This window comes from Meleagris gallopavo, chromosome 1 (assembly GCF_905368555.1).
Source record: "Meleagris gallopavo chromosome 1, MGAL_WU_HG_1.1, whole genome shotgun sequence".
Taxonomy (NCBI): Eukaryota; Metazoa; Chordata; class Aves; order Galliformes; family Phasianidae; genus Meleagris; species Meleagris gallopavo.
In genome coordinates, this window is record NC_139404.1 from 142873239 (window position 1) to 142891408 (window position 18170).

General features: G+C 44.2%; 1 protein-coding gene across 1 annotated transcript in view; it reads right to left on the reverse strand.

The window, feature by feature from the left end:
- RAP2A (RAP2A, member of RAS oncogene family) overlaps positions 1–14446 on the reverse strand; it is a 33660-nt gene extending 19214 nt beyond the window's left edge. Inside the window, exon 1 of the mRNA XM_085215613.1 lies at positions 13940–14446. Within this exon, the coding sequence (XP_085071739.1) occupies positions 13940–14253 (314 nt within the window). The 5' untranslated portion in view covers positions 14254–14446. The remainder of the gene's footprint in view (positions 1–13939) is intronic.
- Between the last annotated feature and the right edge of the window lie 3724 nt (positions 14447–18170).

An 18170-nucleotide genomic window follows, 5' to 3' on the forward strand; every position in this document is an offset into this window, starting at 1 on the left:
TTCCCGGATGAGTTTCACTAACATGACTGACAGCCATTTTATTTGCTACAAAGACACTCTGTGCTACCTAAACCACCTCGAAGGTAGCTTTACTTTGCACATGTTCCATCCTACTGTGCCAAGTCTCCAGCAAGAAGACCAGCTGCCAGGCCTTCGTCATCCCTCAGCTGCCCATGAAGCCACATCACCAGAGCTCTGTCTGCATGGCTGCTCATGCTGGTGTCACAACCACCAGCACCGCCATGGCTTTTATCAGGCAAACAGGTGGAGGCTCAGCTAGCAGGAAGGATGGGCTTTGCTACATTACAGTGAGAACGTGTAAGAGAAGGGAAAATAAAAAAACTTTCACAACAAAAGACTACATCTTTCAGTGACAACTTCTCTTCAGAGAGAGTGAAAAAGAAATCACAGAATGGCCATGGTTGGAAAGGACCTCAAGGATCATGAATCTCCAACCTCCCTGCCACACGCAGGGCCACCACCAACCTCTACATTTAATACTAGACCAGGCTGCCCATTGCCCCATCCAATCTGGCCCTGAACTCCTCCAGGGACAGGGCATCCACAATCTCTCAGGGCAGCCTGTTCCAGAACCTCACTCCAGCACCACTCTCATACAAAGAACTTCCCCCTGACATCCAAACTAAATCTTCCCTCCCTCAACTTAAAACCATTTCCCCTCGTCCTGCTGTTATCTACCCCTGTTGATTCCCCTCCTGTTTGTAAGTTCCCTTTAGGTACTGGAAGGCTGCAATGAGGTCACCCCGCAGCCAGGGGGTAAGAAATAAGAAACGTCAGCCAAAGTCATTTCTTTAAGATGCTGTAAATTCCCACACAGACACCAAGTTAGAACTGCTTGAATTAGTGAGGAAAGCTGTTAAGTTTATCTGAAGTGAGATCAAACAACGTGGCTTTACTAAACTCATTCAGAAAGTTAATTAGTGATGAAATTCTCATCCAGAAAGGATGGTAATTTGTAGACCTAACCCTCAAGAGTGGTCATAATAGTAAGAAACTACTTGAGAAAAGGCTGGATTCCTTTTGAGAAAGTCTGTATTTAAAGAACCACACACGCAGTGTCCATAACACCTTCCTTGTTGAATCACTCACTAATCGGTAACCAGAATTTCTGGAAAACAGTCCACTAATTATTTTTCTCCACATTAAGTCGTCCTATGCAGAAAGGCCACTTCAATTAACACAAAGGTGTGTGGGGTTTGAAGCCCAGACTTTTCCCAGTCCTTTTAATCTAACCATGTTTATTGCTGACAAAGTCTTTCAAAGGAAGGTGTTTTAACCATCTTGGAGAGAAGAATGTAGACTTCAATTACCAGCCCAATTATCCCAGTGAGGAAGGCAACACAACTGCCTAATTTTAGAGTAATAAGTGACTTCCAAGGTGTACCTTTTCAGTTTTCATCCAAGACAGATCTTCCCATTGTTCCTCTCTGGAAGGCTGAGCTACCAGGACTGAAGTCACTGTTTCTGAATAAAAACTATCTGCAGGAGTTCAACATACACCAAGACCAGTGATTTACCACCTCTGGGCAGTATATTTTACTCTTGAATATGCATAGCTCAAATAAATAAAAAAAAAAAAAAGCTTTTTTTTGTGTACATTATCTAGATATAGTTGCTAGGGTTGCAATGGGATAAAGAAAAAAAAAAAAAACAACCCAGAACATCCTGCAATAAGCAACAAATCATTAGATGAACAAGCTCCTGGGAATCCATATACAGAGAGTACTGAGTAACTGATTTAAAGCACGTATATCCCATTTTCTCTCATACGGTGAGTCCAAAAGGTAGCACTCCTTTTCGGAGATGAAAACTTTGTAACCACAGCTCTTCACTTAATGGGCCCACTTCAGGAATAATGCTACACCCTACAAGGTAGAGATGCCACCCTCCTTCCCTCTTCCTCTTGTGTTCCAGAGCAATTCTGAAGTAGAAGATTGAGTATCCTGACCTCAGCTTTCCGTACAACTCATTAGTCTTTTCAGAATACAGTCACATTGTACAGTTGGAAGAAAAACTGAATAACGTGGAACTGTTTGATCAAAGAATTACAGAAGTGGCAAGAGGCAGCAGCCAGGAGGAGCAACTTTTTCATCCTCAGATCAGACACCACAATGCTAATTGTGAGCTTCTTGTGATAGAATTCTTCAGCAGATAAAGGCATTTTGAACACGCACTTCAGGAGAATGCTTGTGGATCCACATTGTCTTCCAGTATCAGACTTCACCTCCCCTTTAAAAAGGGCCCTACGGTTAGTTATACATTCACATTATGTGTCCCATCTATAAAGCATTACCACTGACCTGTAGGGGAACACAACTACAAGCACAATAGTGCAAACCAAGAAGATGGAAAGAGCAGCCCCAGTTCATCAGGAGATTGTCGAAGGACTGCATTTGCTCACTGCGGTTCTTGAAAACCACCCTATTGCACAGGTGCAGAGCAAGTCCAGCAATTCCTCCGTTTGCTGAATCAGAGGTCAATGCAGAGCAAAGCATAAGGCCTGGAGGCAGCAGGGCGATTTCCACAATTGCTGCAGACCTTTAAATAAAAACCGGTACTTGGAGTGGTAATAGGAACAGCACTTCTCACCAACAGCTGCTGACAGACTCATCTGATGAGCAGATTTAGCATCTGAATGTGGTTGCTATGAAATCTGGTTACAGAGAATACTAGAAGCGTTAGAAGAGGTTTGACTAAAAACTGCTCAATGGTAAACAAATTCTTCAGAGGTTTGCAGCAGCTATATTAAAGAAAAAAACAGCAATACTTCAGTAAGCAACAGAGGGTATACAGATGCTGATGGGAAAGATTTTAACATGCCAGACTGATCAGTTAAATACCATTAGGTATCCAAACAGTACAGGAACAATTATGATCTGATCCATGATGTTACTTGAAAAGGCAGAGAGTTCTTCACACCTAATCCCATCACGATCAAACTAGATGTTCACCTTATCAAGAAGCAGCAGACTAGCTTCTCCACAACCTGAACAGAATTTGGGAATATCTGGATCCAGTCAAATTCCAGAACAGGCAGACACGTCTACATTTTCTACAACATGGTCAAGGATCAAAGACCAGCAGGCTACCACTTATATCCCACAGCCAACCTTTTAACAACTACTGTAGAAGCAGATGATACTGAGATAGTCTGCTAAGAGTCCACAGCTTTAATGTTAAGTAAGGCTGTAGATAACCAGGCTGGGGAAATACAGCAGAGAAGGACGTGAAGACTAACCTAACAAGTTTCCTCAAGCTTGATACTTGACATTAAAAGCTGTGGCCTCTCAAAGGGTTCCTCAGTATCACCTGCTACCCAGTTTCTTCCTACAAGAGTCTATCATTCCTCAGACAGTATTTGTACAAGGGCAGCCACATCAGTAGATTCTACTCCAAATATAATTTTATAATCAGCAACGTAACCTATGCATAGAACTTGATTTTAGGGAAGGAAGACATCTGAACATTGGTAAATATAGTCTTGTGGAGGATGTGAAGCTTCAGTTTATCTGTGGGACTGACAACAAATCTCAGAAGAAACAGTTTCCAAAGGACAGAGAGAACAGTGTGGACTTTATAATCAAGTCTCTGTTCTAGTCACTATTCTGCACTGATAAAATTCATGCACAGCGTTTAGAAATTACCTTGCTCAGAATATAATGAATGAAAATGATCTGAAAAATCACGAGGCAAAGCAGGAGGTTCAGCCTGGAGAAGAAAAGGCTCTGGGGAGACCTGACAGCAGCCTTTTGGTATCTGAAGAAGGGGTATAAAAAAAAGGGGACAGACTCTTTAGCAGGGTCTGTTGTGATAGCACAAGGTGAAATAGTTCCAAAGTAAAGGAGAGATTTAGACTGGATATCAGGAAAAAGGGTTGGTTTTTTTTTTTTTTTTTTTTTTTTAAACGATAAGGGTAGTGAGGCACTGGAATAGGTTGCCCAGAGAGGTTGCAGATGCCCCATCCTTGAAGACATTCAAAGTCAGGCTGGATGGGGCTCTGAGAAACCTGATTGGGCTGTTAGGTATTGAGGTTCGTTGCAGGAAGTTGACTAGGTGATCTTCAAAGGTACCTTCCAATTCCAATGATTCTATAATGAAGAGAGAAAAGCATCCTGGTAGCAAATACTCCAAGGCCTGAACATTTGAGGTAGGTGAGTGCCCTGAGACTCCAGAAGAATTTAAGTAGGTGCACCTGAGAGACTGCTCCACAGGATTCCTGCTTACTCACTTCCTGCAAGCCTGTATTTAAGATTTTGTCCAAGTGACCAAGTGAGCTGTTTGAAGGCTTACAGCAGGTAAGCCCCATGAGCCACATACTGGAAGCACAACAGGGCCACTTACCTGAGCTCCTGGGATTTATAGACCAGGCCAGGAAGCAACTCAGTCCCTCAGGAGGCCTAATTGACTAAACACCCCTCCATGAATCTAGTAATACAACAACATGGAAGCGCTCAGTAAAAACAAAAGCAGATAACACTTCCACACAAAACCATGGGAGTAACAGGAAGCCGCAGCAGTGCAATTTCTCTCATCTCACAGCAGTGCAGCAGCTGCAGCACTGATGAAGGACAGGCACCTTCTTTAGTCTCAGGAGCTTCTCACTTGCCTGTTCCAAGAGAAAGCTACAAGCAAGGTAAAGAAAACGCTCCGATCTTCCTGTTATACAAATATGTGAAGGCAAATTCACAATTTCCAAGGGAACAACAGAAAAAGATTAAGTGTACAGTATGAACAGTAATCTAAAGAAAAATAGCAGGGACTGAAACAGAGATTTCCCAGTACTGTTTATTCGCTTTATATTAAAATGTCACTGCAAAAATCACAAAACCAACACCCTGAACACTACACAGATACCAAAGGACTCCTCTCATCCAGGGACCACAGCATTTCAAGTAAAGGTCAACCGTTGCTCCGTGACAGTATATGGGTTCCTGTTTTCCTCCCATACTGTTAGAACTTCTGTGTTTTCATTGGTGAGAGTACCTCCCTCTGAGGAGGTGGCATTCTACATAAGTAAGTTTGCTGCAATAAGACCACACACTTCTGTGTACAACAGGTTCCCAAAGAACCAGCACACAGAGACACCAAGCTCTTTTGCAATACCCATTTCTCATGTAAGTTCCTCCCTGTCTCCCAATGAAAAGGCCAGAAAAGGGAAGGCCGAAACTGGAGAAGGTATAAAAACACATCCTCCCCAACGCATAACATGTTCAGTAAAATCAACATCAGGAATCACTGTATCCATTCTGTTTTGGACAATCTCCTGCACATCCAACACAATAATGAAATCACTCTCACCCTTGCCCCCAAATCTCCTGTTGAATAGCAAGGAGGTTATCTGTTAAAAGAAGCAGATGGAAGAAGTTTAAGTGGTACCACACTGATCTTCCTCTCTCCCCCCAAAACTTAACAACATGCCAGCAAAAGCAATGGAAGAATTCGTTCTAAATCACTGCTTGGATTTCGGTTGTGGATCGCAGCATTACCCCAGCAGAAAGTGACTCATACTTCTCTCTTTCAGGCATTGTAGGGAGAAACCTGCATGTCAGCTACAAAGAATCTCGCTGTTTCTGAGACTAGCAGATGCCTTCCTCAAGCAGTGAGATGCAGAGCCTGGATTTGATCAGGCTCAGGAGCACTCGGACTAGTTAGATTTTTTTTTCTGAGGCTATGAAAGGTATCTGAGAGAATGCTCCAGAAGAAACATTTCAAGGTGATCATCTTCAGCCCTCCGAATCCTTTTCAAAAAGAAACTGAAATCCTAAAGCTAAAAACAACAACAATCCTCCACTTTTGACCAATTTGCTGCAAAAGAATAGCAAAATTTGGAACCTGGAGATAGAAGACTACTAGGAGAACTCTTGCTGACATTAAGTCCTTAATAATACACAGGCTGAAAACACGCCTTCAAAAAACACACCAAGAAAACCTCCCAGTATACAAGGACTGCTTTCTGGTAGCTCACAAGGCACACCTGCAGGATTCTGTACTATGTCCAAATGCAATAAAACACAGAGGTGGGTGGATGGAAAAAAAAAAAAAAGATTGTCGTGTCCCCCCTCTCCCCATGTGTAAGTTTTTAGGACAATGGCATAAAAGCAAAACCTTTCAGATTTATTGTTTTACTCTGACAAAAACAGTGTCTCAAATTTTACACTGAAAATATTGAAAGGAAATTTCAGACGAAAAGCAGTTCTTGAGAACAGACTCCGTTTATGCATTTCTAAAGGGATCTTATCAAGTTCACGTCTTATTTTTGAAAGAAAAAAAAAAGCCTACTGATTTTCTTGCATATTTATAAAATGTTTCAAGTAAGACTTTGTGAAGCAGTTAAAAAGATGTTTCAGCAATGTGAGAAACTGCAAGCAGATCTCATCAGAAGAAAGTAGGTTGATTACTCTTGGCTTGTGCTCTACTCTGTGAAATACATTTGGAGTAAGAGGGCAAATGGCACCCACAGCCTCCTACCAAAATGCAAACCAGCTTGCCAGAGCAAGCTCACACACTGCCCAGAGGTGATCTATGCAGCTATTTCTTGAAAACACCTTTTCTTGCAGCTCATCTGGAAACCGGGACTGATTTTTACTTCACAACATGCAGGGCACTCCAAGTTCAGTGCCCTCATCCAATTCAGTGGGATCTAATTCATTTCCAGCTCAAATTAAATTGCAGTTGAGTCGATACTCACATGGGAATCTCCAGCACTATTAATCTTCGGTTAGGGTGGCTCCCTGCTAACCAGAGCCACAACGGGAACTCAAGAAAGAAATACAACTCTTACTTTACAGAACTATTTCACCACAGACAACTATACTAATTGATCACCTTACTTTTAAATGCTTTGATAGTGTTTGCCTCATCATCCAGATTTTTTGCATATGGTAGCAACTATATCTTAGATGTTGAAGGTCTATCCACATGACTTGAGCAATCATAGAATGGCCTGGGTTGAAAAGGACCACAATGATCATCTAGTTTCAACCCCCTGCTATGTGCAGGGTCACCAACCACCAGACCAGTCTGCCCAGAGCCACATCCAGCCTGGCCTGGAATGCCTCCAGGGATGGGGCATCCACAGCCTCCTTAGGCAACCTGTTCCAGTGCGTCACCACTCTCTGAGTGAAAAACTTCCTCCTAATATCTAACCTAAACCTGCCCTGTGTCAGTTTAAGACCATTCCCCCTTGTCCTATCACTATCCACCTTCATAAACAGCCGTTCCCCCTCCTGTTTGTACGCTCCCTTCATGTACTGGAAGGCTACAATGAGGTCTCCCCAGACCCTTCTCTCCTCCAAGCTAAACATACAATGTTTTGAAAGAAGCTAGTCAGCAATAAATACTTTTTTCCCCTTCGCCTGACATTTCATCTAGGGTAACCTTCACCTAACCAAAGCAATTAAGGATCATACTAACACCACATTTAAAGAGCACAGTACTAACTAATCAACCTAGCTCTGTGACATCAACGTTAGGAAAGGATAACACACTCCTATCAAACCTATAATTCTCTTGTCTAGACTAGGATTTAAGACAACACGGCTGCTGAAACACAGGTCATTGACAAGGAAAAGCATTGGAGTTACAGCCATTGTTGTAACTGTACCTAGACTGTACTGTTTGCCTTAGTGCAGCAGAAACTGAGGACTAGTTCCATACTGGAAACTTTGAGAAGGAAAAAAGAAAGCAGGAAGCTAATGATTAAGAGAACATGAGGAAGACAGCTACAGTTCTTGCCGCCTTAATCATGTAAATCTTTGTACAAGTCACTACGTGCCAAAATAATTTAGCACCGCAGTCCCATTTGCTTCCCTATTCCCTCTCAAAATGTTATCATCACATCCCACCTACACAATTTACAAGGGGGTGAAAAAAAAATGTTTGAACAACACTTGCAATATTTCTGAAATTTAATAACCAGTAACTGCAGGTGTGCTCTTAGCTGCAGAAAAAATATCTTAAACTGAATTAAGGGGAAAACAAGAAAAAGAATGGATTTAACCATTCTGGGGCAGACACTTACTCAGGCATTTCAAATTGTAGTCATCTAAAAAAACTCTCAATTGTCACAGAAAACCTATTTTTAAAGTTTCAGTTTGAAGAGAATGCCTGCTAATATAAGAAATTCAGCTGAACGAACTGGTACTCAGAATGTTTTATTTATGACCAAAACAACAAAATTTGCTTCTTCCACATACTAGCCAACTGACGAGCAGACAATCATGGTTATTTTGAAAGAAAAGATGCAAGTTACTGCCAACTGTGTTGGCTATATGAAAAACAGTACTTAGAGAATTATTGTTGTCTACATATCAAAGGAAAAACAAACTCTGGTAAGCAATGATTTTTTGATAGCATTTTCCAAGCGCTCACTGCAAAATCTGTCAAAACAGCTTAATGAAGAGCAAGACAGAAGACATTCAGCCCCAAGCATTAATGCCATATGATTGCACTAAACTCCAAAAGCCATTAAAGCCACTGTTGCACTTGATCTTTAACACAGCATTACATAGCATTTTTACAGTACGGACACAATCTGCAACACTGCACGACTGAAGACAAATCTTGCCACATACTGTTCTACTGCTTGGCCGTTTTAGCCATCCTACGTATTCACACACCTCAACAGCACCATAAGCTACAGCAGCAATTAAGACCTGATAGAAGCACCATTAAGAGATTTTTTAAAAAAGATAATAATATGTTGTAATCTAAACAAGCATCATCTAAACAACGCATATAGAAAAGGAGTTTGCCTACCTGGCATTCTCAACAGAAGTCCAAAGAAACACCCAAAAAGCAGGAGGGGATAAGATCTGTTTTCACTGCCCACATATGCAAACTATCATGTCATTTTACCTTGCAAAGGAAAATAAATCACTCTCAGAAGATATCGATGAGCTGGGGAAGGGGGAAGTGGCCAAAAATTAAAATAAGAAGACTCTAGTTAAAGGCACTCAGTTTTTCATCATTTCAACACAGTAACTCAAAGTATCATGAAAGCAAGTGGGGAAAAAAAAATTAACCAACACAAAGTATGAAATTCACTTAAAAAGCTTTAGCAGGAAAACACTAAGGGCAGTAAGTTCCAAAGACGCATAAATACTTTAAACACCTGACTTTCAGACTAAGTTGAACAACTTCAAAATAATCTTCCATAGCTTAAAATTGTGAGCTGTCAGATGTTTCTTTAGAGGACCGTCTATGTACGAATTCCCCACTTGAATCAAGAAACCTATAATTTTGTCTGACAGAATTATTTCATTAATTTCAACTTAAAACAAAGGCAGATTGACTTAAAAAAGATCTAAGTTCCACAGAGCAAGAAAAAAAGTCTGGCAGTTATTTAACAAAAGCACAAAAAAAACTAAAAATTGAAGACTAAGTGAATTTTAGAGTCATGCCCTATATCCTGCATTGAGTACCCCTCCCACTGTAGACAGTTGTGATGTCCCTCCCTTTAAAAAAAAAAAGAAAAAGAAAAAAGGACTATTATGAGACTTCTATTATACTTACATTCTTTAAATGCAATGTCTGAAGCCCACATCACATCAGAATTCCATCCAGTTTCCCATGTTTTCTCAGAGTAAGTACACTCATTAAAAAGCTATTAATGTGTTCTTGCAATAAAGTGGTAGTTTTACCCGACAAGCACGTAAGTGGGTGGCAGCTCGGCCTGGAAAGCTATGGAGGACACGGACCATGCTTATTACCTGCTCTGCCTTTTCCACTTAAAGATGAGTAATCAATTCACTACACCAGGACCGCTGCATAGCAGAAAGAAAACAAAAAAGCCCTCTTGCAAGAAGGACTCAAGGATTTCAGTCTCTTCTTATTGCTACCATCTCTGCATGGATAGCATCTATGAACATCTCTACACACTTGCTTTGTTCTTTTGCAAACAGTTCTTCAGAAGAGCAGTGTTTTCCAAGTTTAACTCCCACAGGGTGCTTAGCTATTTCTTCCTGGAAGGCCAGAGCCTGTTTGGTGTCAAATGTGTTATGGCACTGCTTCTTGAATACTGGTCTAAACAGTTCCCAAAAACAGAAAAAAATACTTTCTTCAGTCAAAAAGAAATGAAAAATACATAGAACTTCAGAACATCTGGGGTTGAACCAAATGGTTATTTCCAGAACCTGAGGTTGGACCAGAAGATCTCCAGAGGTCTCCTCCAGCCTTAACCATTCTGGGGTTCTGCAAACGCTGGTAAATTGAACCTAGTTTGAAAAGTACTAATTCAAATGAAGAGCTAAAAAACAAAGAAAACTATTTAATCTCTTCAAAACTCTATACTGATTGACAGCCATTTTTTATCATCATATTATCTAGTTTTAACAAGGATATGGTTCCCAATGTGCTAAATGATCTTTGAGTAGAAAGCATTTAGTCTTTATAGCATTTGGAAAACAATGTTTTTCAACTAGACATTTGAGCAATTTGTAATTCCAAGTATAGTTTTCCAGACTTAATCACCAGTAAGTCACTTAAATACATCAATTATCATTGACTCAAGATGCTGATTTCACAATTAATAAATTTCAATAATTACTTCTCTCATATGTTTTAAATTGCCACACTGAATCTCTAGACCGGGAGGCAGATTTTCATCCTGATGATAGACACTGCCACAAAGAACAGTCAGTTTAGACGTGTCCTTGTGATATTTCATCTTAACATATCTATGCTGTTTTGGCCATTTTCAGTCAATCTAAATTAACGTTTTCTAGTCTTCGTAGTCTAGTCTAATGCAGTAGATGAATTAAAATTTAATATTTTCTTGTTTTCCCACTACTTGAAATAAAGCATTTCCCAAGAGTGCTGCTAGAAGTATTATCTGGTAGATTCTCCAAGACGTGAACACAACAGTTCTGTCTTCACAGCACTGGTCGGATGTCGGAAGAAACTACAGCAATAGAAGAACAGCAAACTGAATTGCTAAGATTGTTATTTCTCTGTTTTAATTTCTACTTGAACAGAAATAAGAATACTTCTCTATTTCATGGAGTTCTACTAAAAATGGACATACCAAACGACCACATGAAAAATATTATGCTGGGGTACATCCCATCTTCCCAATGCTACCATCTCTCAGCATTTGGAAGTACTTATCTGTAAGAATTGGAAGAGCCAAGGTTTAAGAGACAGATTTGGCACAAGTGGGATCCAGAAGCTGGTATTAAGTGCCTGAACACGCGGGGTTTGAACAATGCATTTCAAATTGTGTTACGAGTAGGAGTTCCCAAACTAAGCTTATCTATCATCACCAGTGATAACTGCTTCAAACAAGCACAGAAGTGCCCTCAAGTTCCCAAATCCAGACAGCAACCCTCTGACTCACTTTGCACAACCCAATGCCTCACACTGAGCCACCACACATCCTTCATCCTCCTCTCATTGTTACATTCCTCAACCTGTAAAACAGGGACGCCACTGCTTCACTTACTCTTTCAACAGTTTCTTTCTCCCCACGTACTCATGCTAAAGCATATCCCCAGATAAGCATGGCTGGCTGGCAGCACTGCAAGAACAGCTCACCGCAGAAGTGACTGCTTTGTACATCACAAGCTATGGCCAAGTCACTTGTTGGGTAGGAACTCCTATAAAAGGCAGCACTTGGAGAAGGAAGACTACCAACTGTGATTATGTGCCACCACAATCTTCCATCCAACACTGGTGGCATGCTTAGCTACAGAAAACTCCATCCTACAGCACAGGAAGCACTTCTAAAACCTTTCCCTTCTACTTATCTTATCAGTCTGATCAGAATGGGCTGGCAGTGCACCCATCCACTCAGCACTGACAGGACCTCTGCACTGAAGGTATAGTGCTTTGATTCATTCCCACAAAGATCTAGACAAAAATGTTATGTTTATTTGGAAAAGCTAGTTTACACTTAAACCAAAATTTCCCAAGAAAGAACTTTAATTACCTGCTAAAGGTTATGGAGACATCCTCCACTCTTCTTGCTAAAGCTGTGCACCACGCATGAAAGGGATGCGATGCTCTCACACTGAGCAGTACTAAAGAAAGCTAGACTTTTAGTTTTGCCAGTAGGAGATTTCTCTGGAAACTGGGAGACCTGGATTTCAGTCCTGCTTAAGACTTTTTATGCTTTTTTTTTAATATTAAATTACCATTTAGTAGAAACTATACTGGCAACAGCTATCTTAACTGCTTCTTACAATTCGCTTCAGAGTTAAGATCTACATATCTACATTTTCCTAAATAAATACATCATTCATTCCTGTAAAGTAAATCAACTTCATCAGGTGGAATGAAGGCCTTCCTTCGCTTAGTTTGGTCTGGTATGTGGTTAGACCAGGGAAGCAGAAAATTGAAGCCTGTATCTCAACTTGAAGAGGAAATTTCATCTGGCTTTTCTACTTCTTGTGAAAAGCAACTCTCTACTTATATAAGAACACAAGGATACCTTCACCAAAAATAACAGCAGGGACAAATGTAAAATGTAAAGATACCCACAGGTTATGAGACCTCACTGATCTGTTTTCAGGTACAATAATTCAGAGATGATCTTGTACCAATATAAGCAAATCCTTGTTTTTTCCAGGTACGCGTCCTCCAGAATACCTGGGTAAATCAGACTGTGATTACCTGTCCCTCAGTAAGGATTCAATGCCTTTGTGCAGCTGTTAAGTTATATATAATAACTACTTGCACAGATGCATATCCGTGAATATGCATTCTTCCAGTTCAGCTTGCACCCTGCTACTGGTTAAAATGGCAGTATATCACGTCTTAAACATTGTCTGCTAGCTCCAACAAGCTCTGAAACAAAACAACAACAAACCTGCAAACACACCGTAAGCTAAGTTGGTTAGAGAACATCTGGTACACTTTCAATGTTAAAAAGTGAATTAGAAGATGTGGTTTCAGCAAGTCAACAGCATCTCCCTTTCAATTGCAACTCACTTGCAGACATAAGGACGGGTTAGAACCAGGATTTCAGCTGCTTTTAGGTTACTTTGCATACAGGAAATCTAGAATTAAAGCCTTGCTGGTATGTCTTTCACTAGGAGCCTCACTGAAAGCCAGAAGTTGAAGCCTTGCGGCACAAGACACAACAGAAGAAGAACAAAAGTGGCATTCAGACCTACCCGAGCAGTGCTGAGTCAATGTAAGCATGGAAGTAGCAGTCACTTTCTATTCTGCTTCAGCATCTACAGATGTCAGCTCGGGTCTGAGCGCAGCCGCCCCGCTGCCAGGCACAGCACTCAGACACCGCCTGAGCTCGCAGCACTGACTAAGCACGGGGAAACCAAAGGCTAACGAACAAATAACGCCTACCTTCGCTACTTGCAGAAAAACCTCTTCTTCTATAACGTGTGCGTGCACGGCAAGGATAGCAAAGGTAAAGAAAACGAAGTGATTTTGAACTCAATATAGAAAATACGTTACATCAGTCTTGATAACCCCTTACGAAAAAGTTAGGGCGCGTATGAAGAAAGCAGAAAGTTGCAACCCCTCCCGAAGGCCTGGGCCCTGCCTGCCCTTTCCAAGCCCAGTTTCACCACAGCACAGACGGACGCACGGTGCCAGCCCTACACGGGCCACGCGAGCCCGGCGGCAGCGGTCCAGAACGGGTTCCGCAACGAGAAACCCAGGCCGGTGCCCCATCCACACGCGCAACCGGCTCCCGCACCGCTCCCTCCCCACGGCCGGCGGCAGCGCCGTGCCTGCGGCGGAGCGCCCGGCGGCATTCCCTCGTCGCGCTTCCTCTGCCCGCCCGGCAGCGCGGCGCCGATGGCGGCGGGGGCTCCGCCGCGGGCCCCACAGCCGGCACGGCGGCCGCTGGGAAGCGAAGAGAGCGCGGGCCCCGCCTGCGGGCAGCCCCCCCTCCGAGCCCGGCCGCGGGAGGCACGGCGGCTCACGACCCCCGCCCGGCCCCGCGGGGACACGGCACCTCTTGACGCGGATGATCTGGTCGCGCATGGGGCGGATGTCCTGGAAGCTCTGCTGGTTGACTAGGCTGTAGACCAGGATGAAGCCCTGCCCGTTCTTGATGTAGAGGTCCCGCATGGAGGCGAACTGCTCGGTGCCCGCCGTGTCCAGGATCTCCAGCACGGAAGGCGACGCATCCACCTCGATCTCCTTGCGGTAGAAGTCCTCGATGGTGGGGTCGTACTTCTCGATGAACGTGCCGGTCACAAACTGCACCGTGAGCGCCGACTTCCCCACCCCGCCCGAGCCCAGCACCACCACCTTGTACTCGCGCATCCTCCCGGCGAGGCGCGGACCGCCCGCCGCCGCCGCCCGACCCGCACCTGCCGCCGGCCCCTCCTCACCCCCCCGCCATACGGCCGCCCCCGCCCGCTCCGCGCCGCTCCCGCCGGGTGCTGCCGGCCGCGGGGCCGCGCTCCCGGGCTGCGGCGCGGGAGAGGTGGGGCGCCCGCCCCGCCCCCTCCTTCCCCGGTCGCCACGGCAACAGCCAACCGGGCGGCGCGCGCCGCCGCGCGCGGAGGGGCGGGGCGGGATGGAAGAAAGAGCGGGGAGGAGGGCGTCACGTGGCGCGCCCCGCCACCTCCCCCGCCCGGCGGCGCCGGCCAACGGGCGAGCGCGGCGGCGGCACGTGATGCCGAGGAGCGGCGGCGACTCGGCGGGCGACGGTTTCCTCCCGGCCCTCGCCCTGCGCTGTCGCCTTGGAGACAGCGGCCCCGCCCACGCCCCCCGAGCCTCTCTGCGGGCCGGCTCCGCGACACGCGCTTCCCGCGGGGCCAATGGGCGGCCGCGTCGCCGTCACGCGGCGAGAGAGGAGAGCCAATGGCAGCTAGGAATGGGGGCGAGCGGGGCGGGGCCGCGGCCGGAAGTGCTGGTCGGGGGCGCGTGGCGCCGGGGTCGGGGTGGTTGTGTTCGGGTGTCTGTACTGTGAGGCTCCGGTACTGTGAGGCTCCAGTACTGTGGAGCTTTTATTATTGTTTTCTTAACCATCGCTGGTTGTGATCGGATATGGAGAGGAGGGACTTTGTTCCCATTAGAGGCTTGTGGCTCATCCAGAGCCGCTGGCCTGCTGCTCTGAACGCTGTTGGAAAAGGGCTGTCCTGGGGCTGCGCCCCTCATCGAGCTCCTCTTTTGTGTTATTGCCTTTGCGCCTTTTTCTCTCTGCTTTTCTTTTGGATCTGCAGAGCTTCAAAGCGAGCTTATCTCGGTAGGATGCCCACAGATTTCTTCTGCCTAGAAGAGAGAAGTGGCCATAGAATCACAGAATGGCCTGGGTTGAAAAGGACCACAGTGATCATCTAGTTTCAAATCCCCTGCTGTGTGCAGGGTCACCAACCACCAGACCTGTGTATTAAACTGCCAAAGCAAAAGCATAACCGCACACATCTGTGTGATGTAAATACGTTTCATAACAAAGGTGTGAAGAATTCCTACAGGGCTCTCAGGATCCATTTGGAAATGGCACTGAACCTAGTCAGGAATTAGTGAATAATCTCATTTCTGTTAGCAACTTGAGAATTTTAGGTAATAAAACAGTCCACACAAGAACATGCAGTAGCAGAAAATTCAAGATACTGCGTGCATGGAGTAATGGGTATTTGCACCATAAATCAAGGAGCTCTCTGGCAAAAGACTGGGAAAATACCCAGGTTTATTAGTCAGTGGTGAAAGGAAGCTAAGAATTTAAATTGCAGTTGCAAAAAAAGTGTGACTGATGGGCATGAGGACAAACCTCTGAGTTGCCAGTGAGACATTACTGCCTTCTGGACTGACAAACCATGTCCAGGAAAAGGAACCTGTACAGAAATACACCCAGGACGGTTACTGGAGCTGAGCAAAGCTTATCTACAAGAATACACTTGGAATGTTTGTCTGGCTAGCACAGCAAAAGCAAATGTGGAGGAAGGGTTTAGCTGCTGGTAACAAATAAGCAAGGGCTCGATTAAGAAGTGGCTATTTAAGCTTATAAACAAGACTGATAGAACAGCATGGATCTAAATTGTAAATATAAGTGGAAAGTGAAGGTGTCATCAGACTGGGGGTTTGGCCTTGCATTCAGAACAGTAAAAGATGAACATATCTAACAGGCTTTGTGATGTGTTATGTTTCAGTATAGGAAGATGATGTGCCATCATACAAAAAAAAAAAGGATTTATGTGTCTGTGCAGAAGGAGGAGATTTGGCCCTCCCTTCTTACACATCCCTTAGACTAGAGCACTTTCACAGAATCGTAGAATGGCCTGGGTTGAAAAGGACCACAATGATCATCTAATTTCAACCCCCCTGCTGTGTGCAGGGTCGCCAACCACCAGACCAGGCTGCCCAGAGCCACATCCAGTCTGGCCTTGAATTCCTCCAGGGATGGGGCATCCACAGCCTCCTTAGGCAACCTGTTCCAGTGCGTCACCACCCTCTGAGTGAAAAACTTCTAATATCTAACCTAAACCTGCCCTGTGTCAGTTTAAGACCATTCCCCCTTGTCCTATCACTATCCACCTTCATAAACAGCCGTTCCCCCTCCTGTTTGTACGCTCCCTTCATGTACTGGAAGGCCTCAGTGAGGTCTCCCCAGACCCTTCTCTTCTCCAAGCTAACTTTCCTGATGTTCGCTCTTTCTCAGAAAAAAACTGCTGACTGCTGGTTTATGGTGAGGAGGGTGATCAGAATGAAGATGCAACAGAAGTGCTCAGACTGAACAGATTCACACCAGCTGGTCAGTCTGGAGATGGTCAAGTTTCATAGCCAATGAGGCATTTTGTCACTTAATGATAGTGGGATGATGTGTGCAGGGACAAAAGAAACAGAAAAAATGGGATGCATGGGAACAGCGTTTATGGCTTGGAAGATGGTAAAGGAATGGGGCAAAATGTGGAAGGAGCTGCTGAATGCCCAGAATGGATGACTATTCCTGAGGATCTATCACTTCACTCATCAGGCTGAAAACCTTATCATTACCCTAGTTTTCTAGCCTTCTCCCTTGATTGATTCTGATTCACCTGGGGAAGACGACAATGTGGAAAATTCAGCTGGTAAGTGCTGGAATTTCTGTGCTAAAAACAAATACAGATATTAGTTATGTGTAGTTATTTTTAGTGAGTTTGAGAACATAGGGCTGCTTCGGTGCTGCCAGTTCTTTCTTTTATGCTTATCCTTGTACTGTGCTCTACCAAATAGTTGGGAGGAAAAGGAACAAAGTACATTTCAAGGAAAGAGAAACTTCCTGCCACCAAAGATTGAGCTAGACAAGGCTTGTCCAGGCAGATATCTCCATCCACATCTGATGAGCAGACAGGCCGTCTCCTTTCCCAGCACGACCTCCTTTGCAGCTTCTCAGAGCACTCTCAGGAGTTATCCAATCCCCCTGTGCCGTGTGGCTGGAATTTTGCTGCCTTCACAGAGTTTAGAAACTTTAGACTTCAGACAATTTTATTGCTCACTTCTCAAGTCTTTTATATTGAGCTATCGTGTTTCAGACTTCAGCAGCCTGTGGCTAACCACATCATCTTATGATAGGCTGGAGTTTCTCTATAAATATTTTCTATTTTTACGCAGAAAACAACATACTGTTGCATAAATTTTGTGCTTGCTGCTGTGGCCTCTGAGTGCATGTTAGTGTACAAGAGATGAACAGGGCCTTTAGATCTATTTTTGTTCATTGAAGGGTAGTAGAACAACGGTGTCTTCCTGTTCTTGCTGACTGCCATATTTTTGCATTTGAGCTGGCATTGCTGTCATTGCATGGATTGCATGGAGCCATGCATAATTTCAGTATTTTAGGAAGTGTAGCCAGCATTAGCTGTTAAGGATTGAGATCATATTTAGTTTTCCATCTAATACTTCTTTCCAAAATGTCTGATTAGAACTGTCTGTACAGCTGTTACCAAACTCACGATACAACTAGCTGAAGTGAAAGGTGGCTGACTTTTTTCATCCCTAGCACTTCTAGGTGATCACACTGTTAATTTCCCTTTCTTCCTTGTAGTCACATTACCCCTTTTTTTTACCAACTACAAAATCGTAGATGTTTGTCAGATTCATGAAAACAGGAACTTTACAGATGAGAGCAAAAACCACATCAGGGCACTCATGAAATGACAGAACACTGGACCTGAGCTTGGCTGAGGTCGGTGGCAGCCCTTGATGCGCAGGAGCCAGGATAGCAGGGAGCCAGAAGGGCACAGGGTAAGATTTGATGT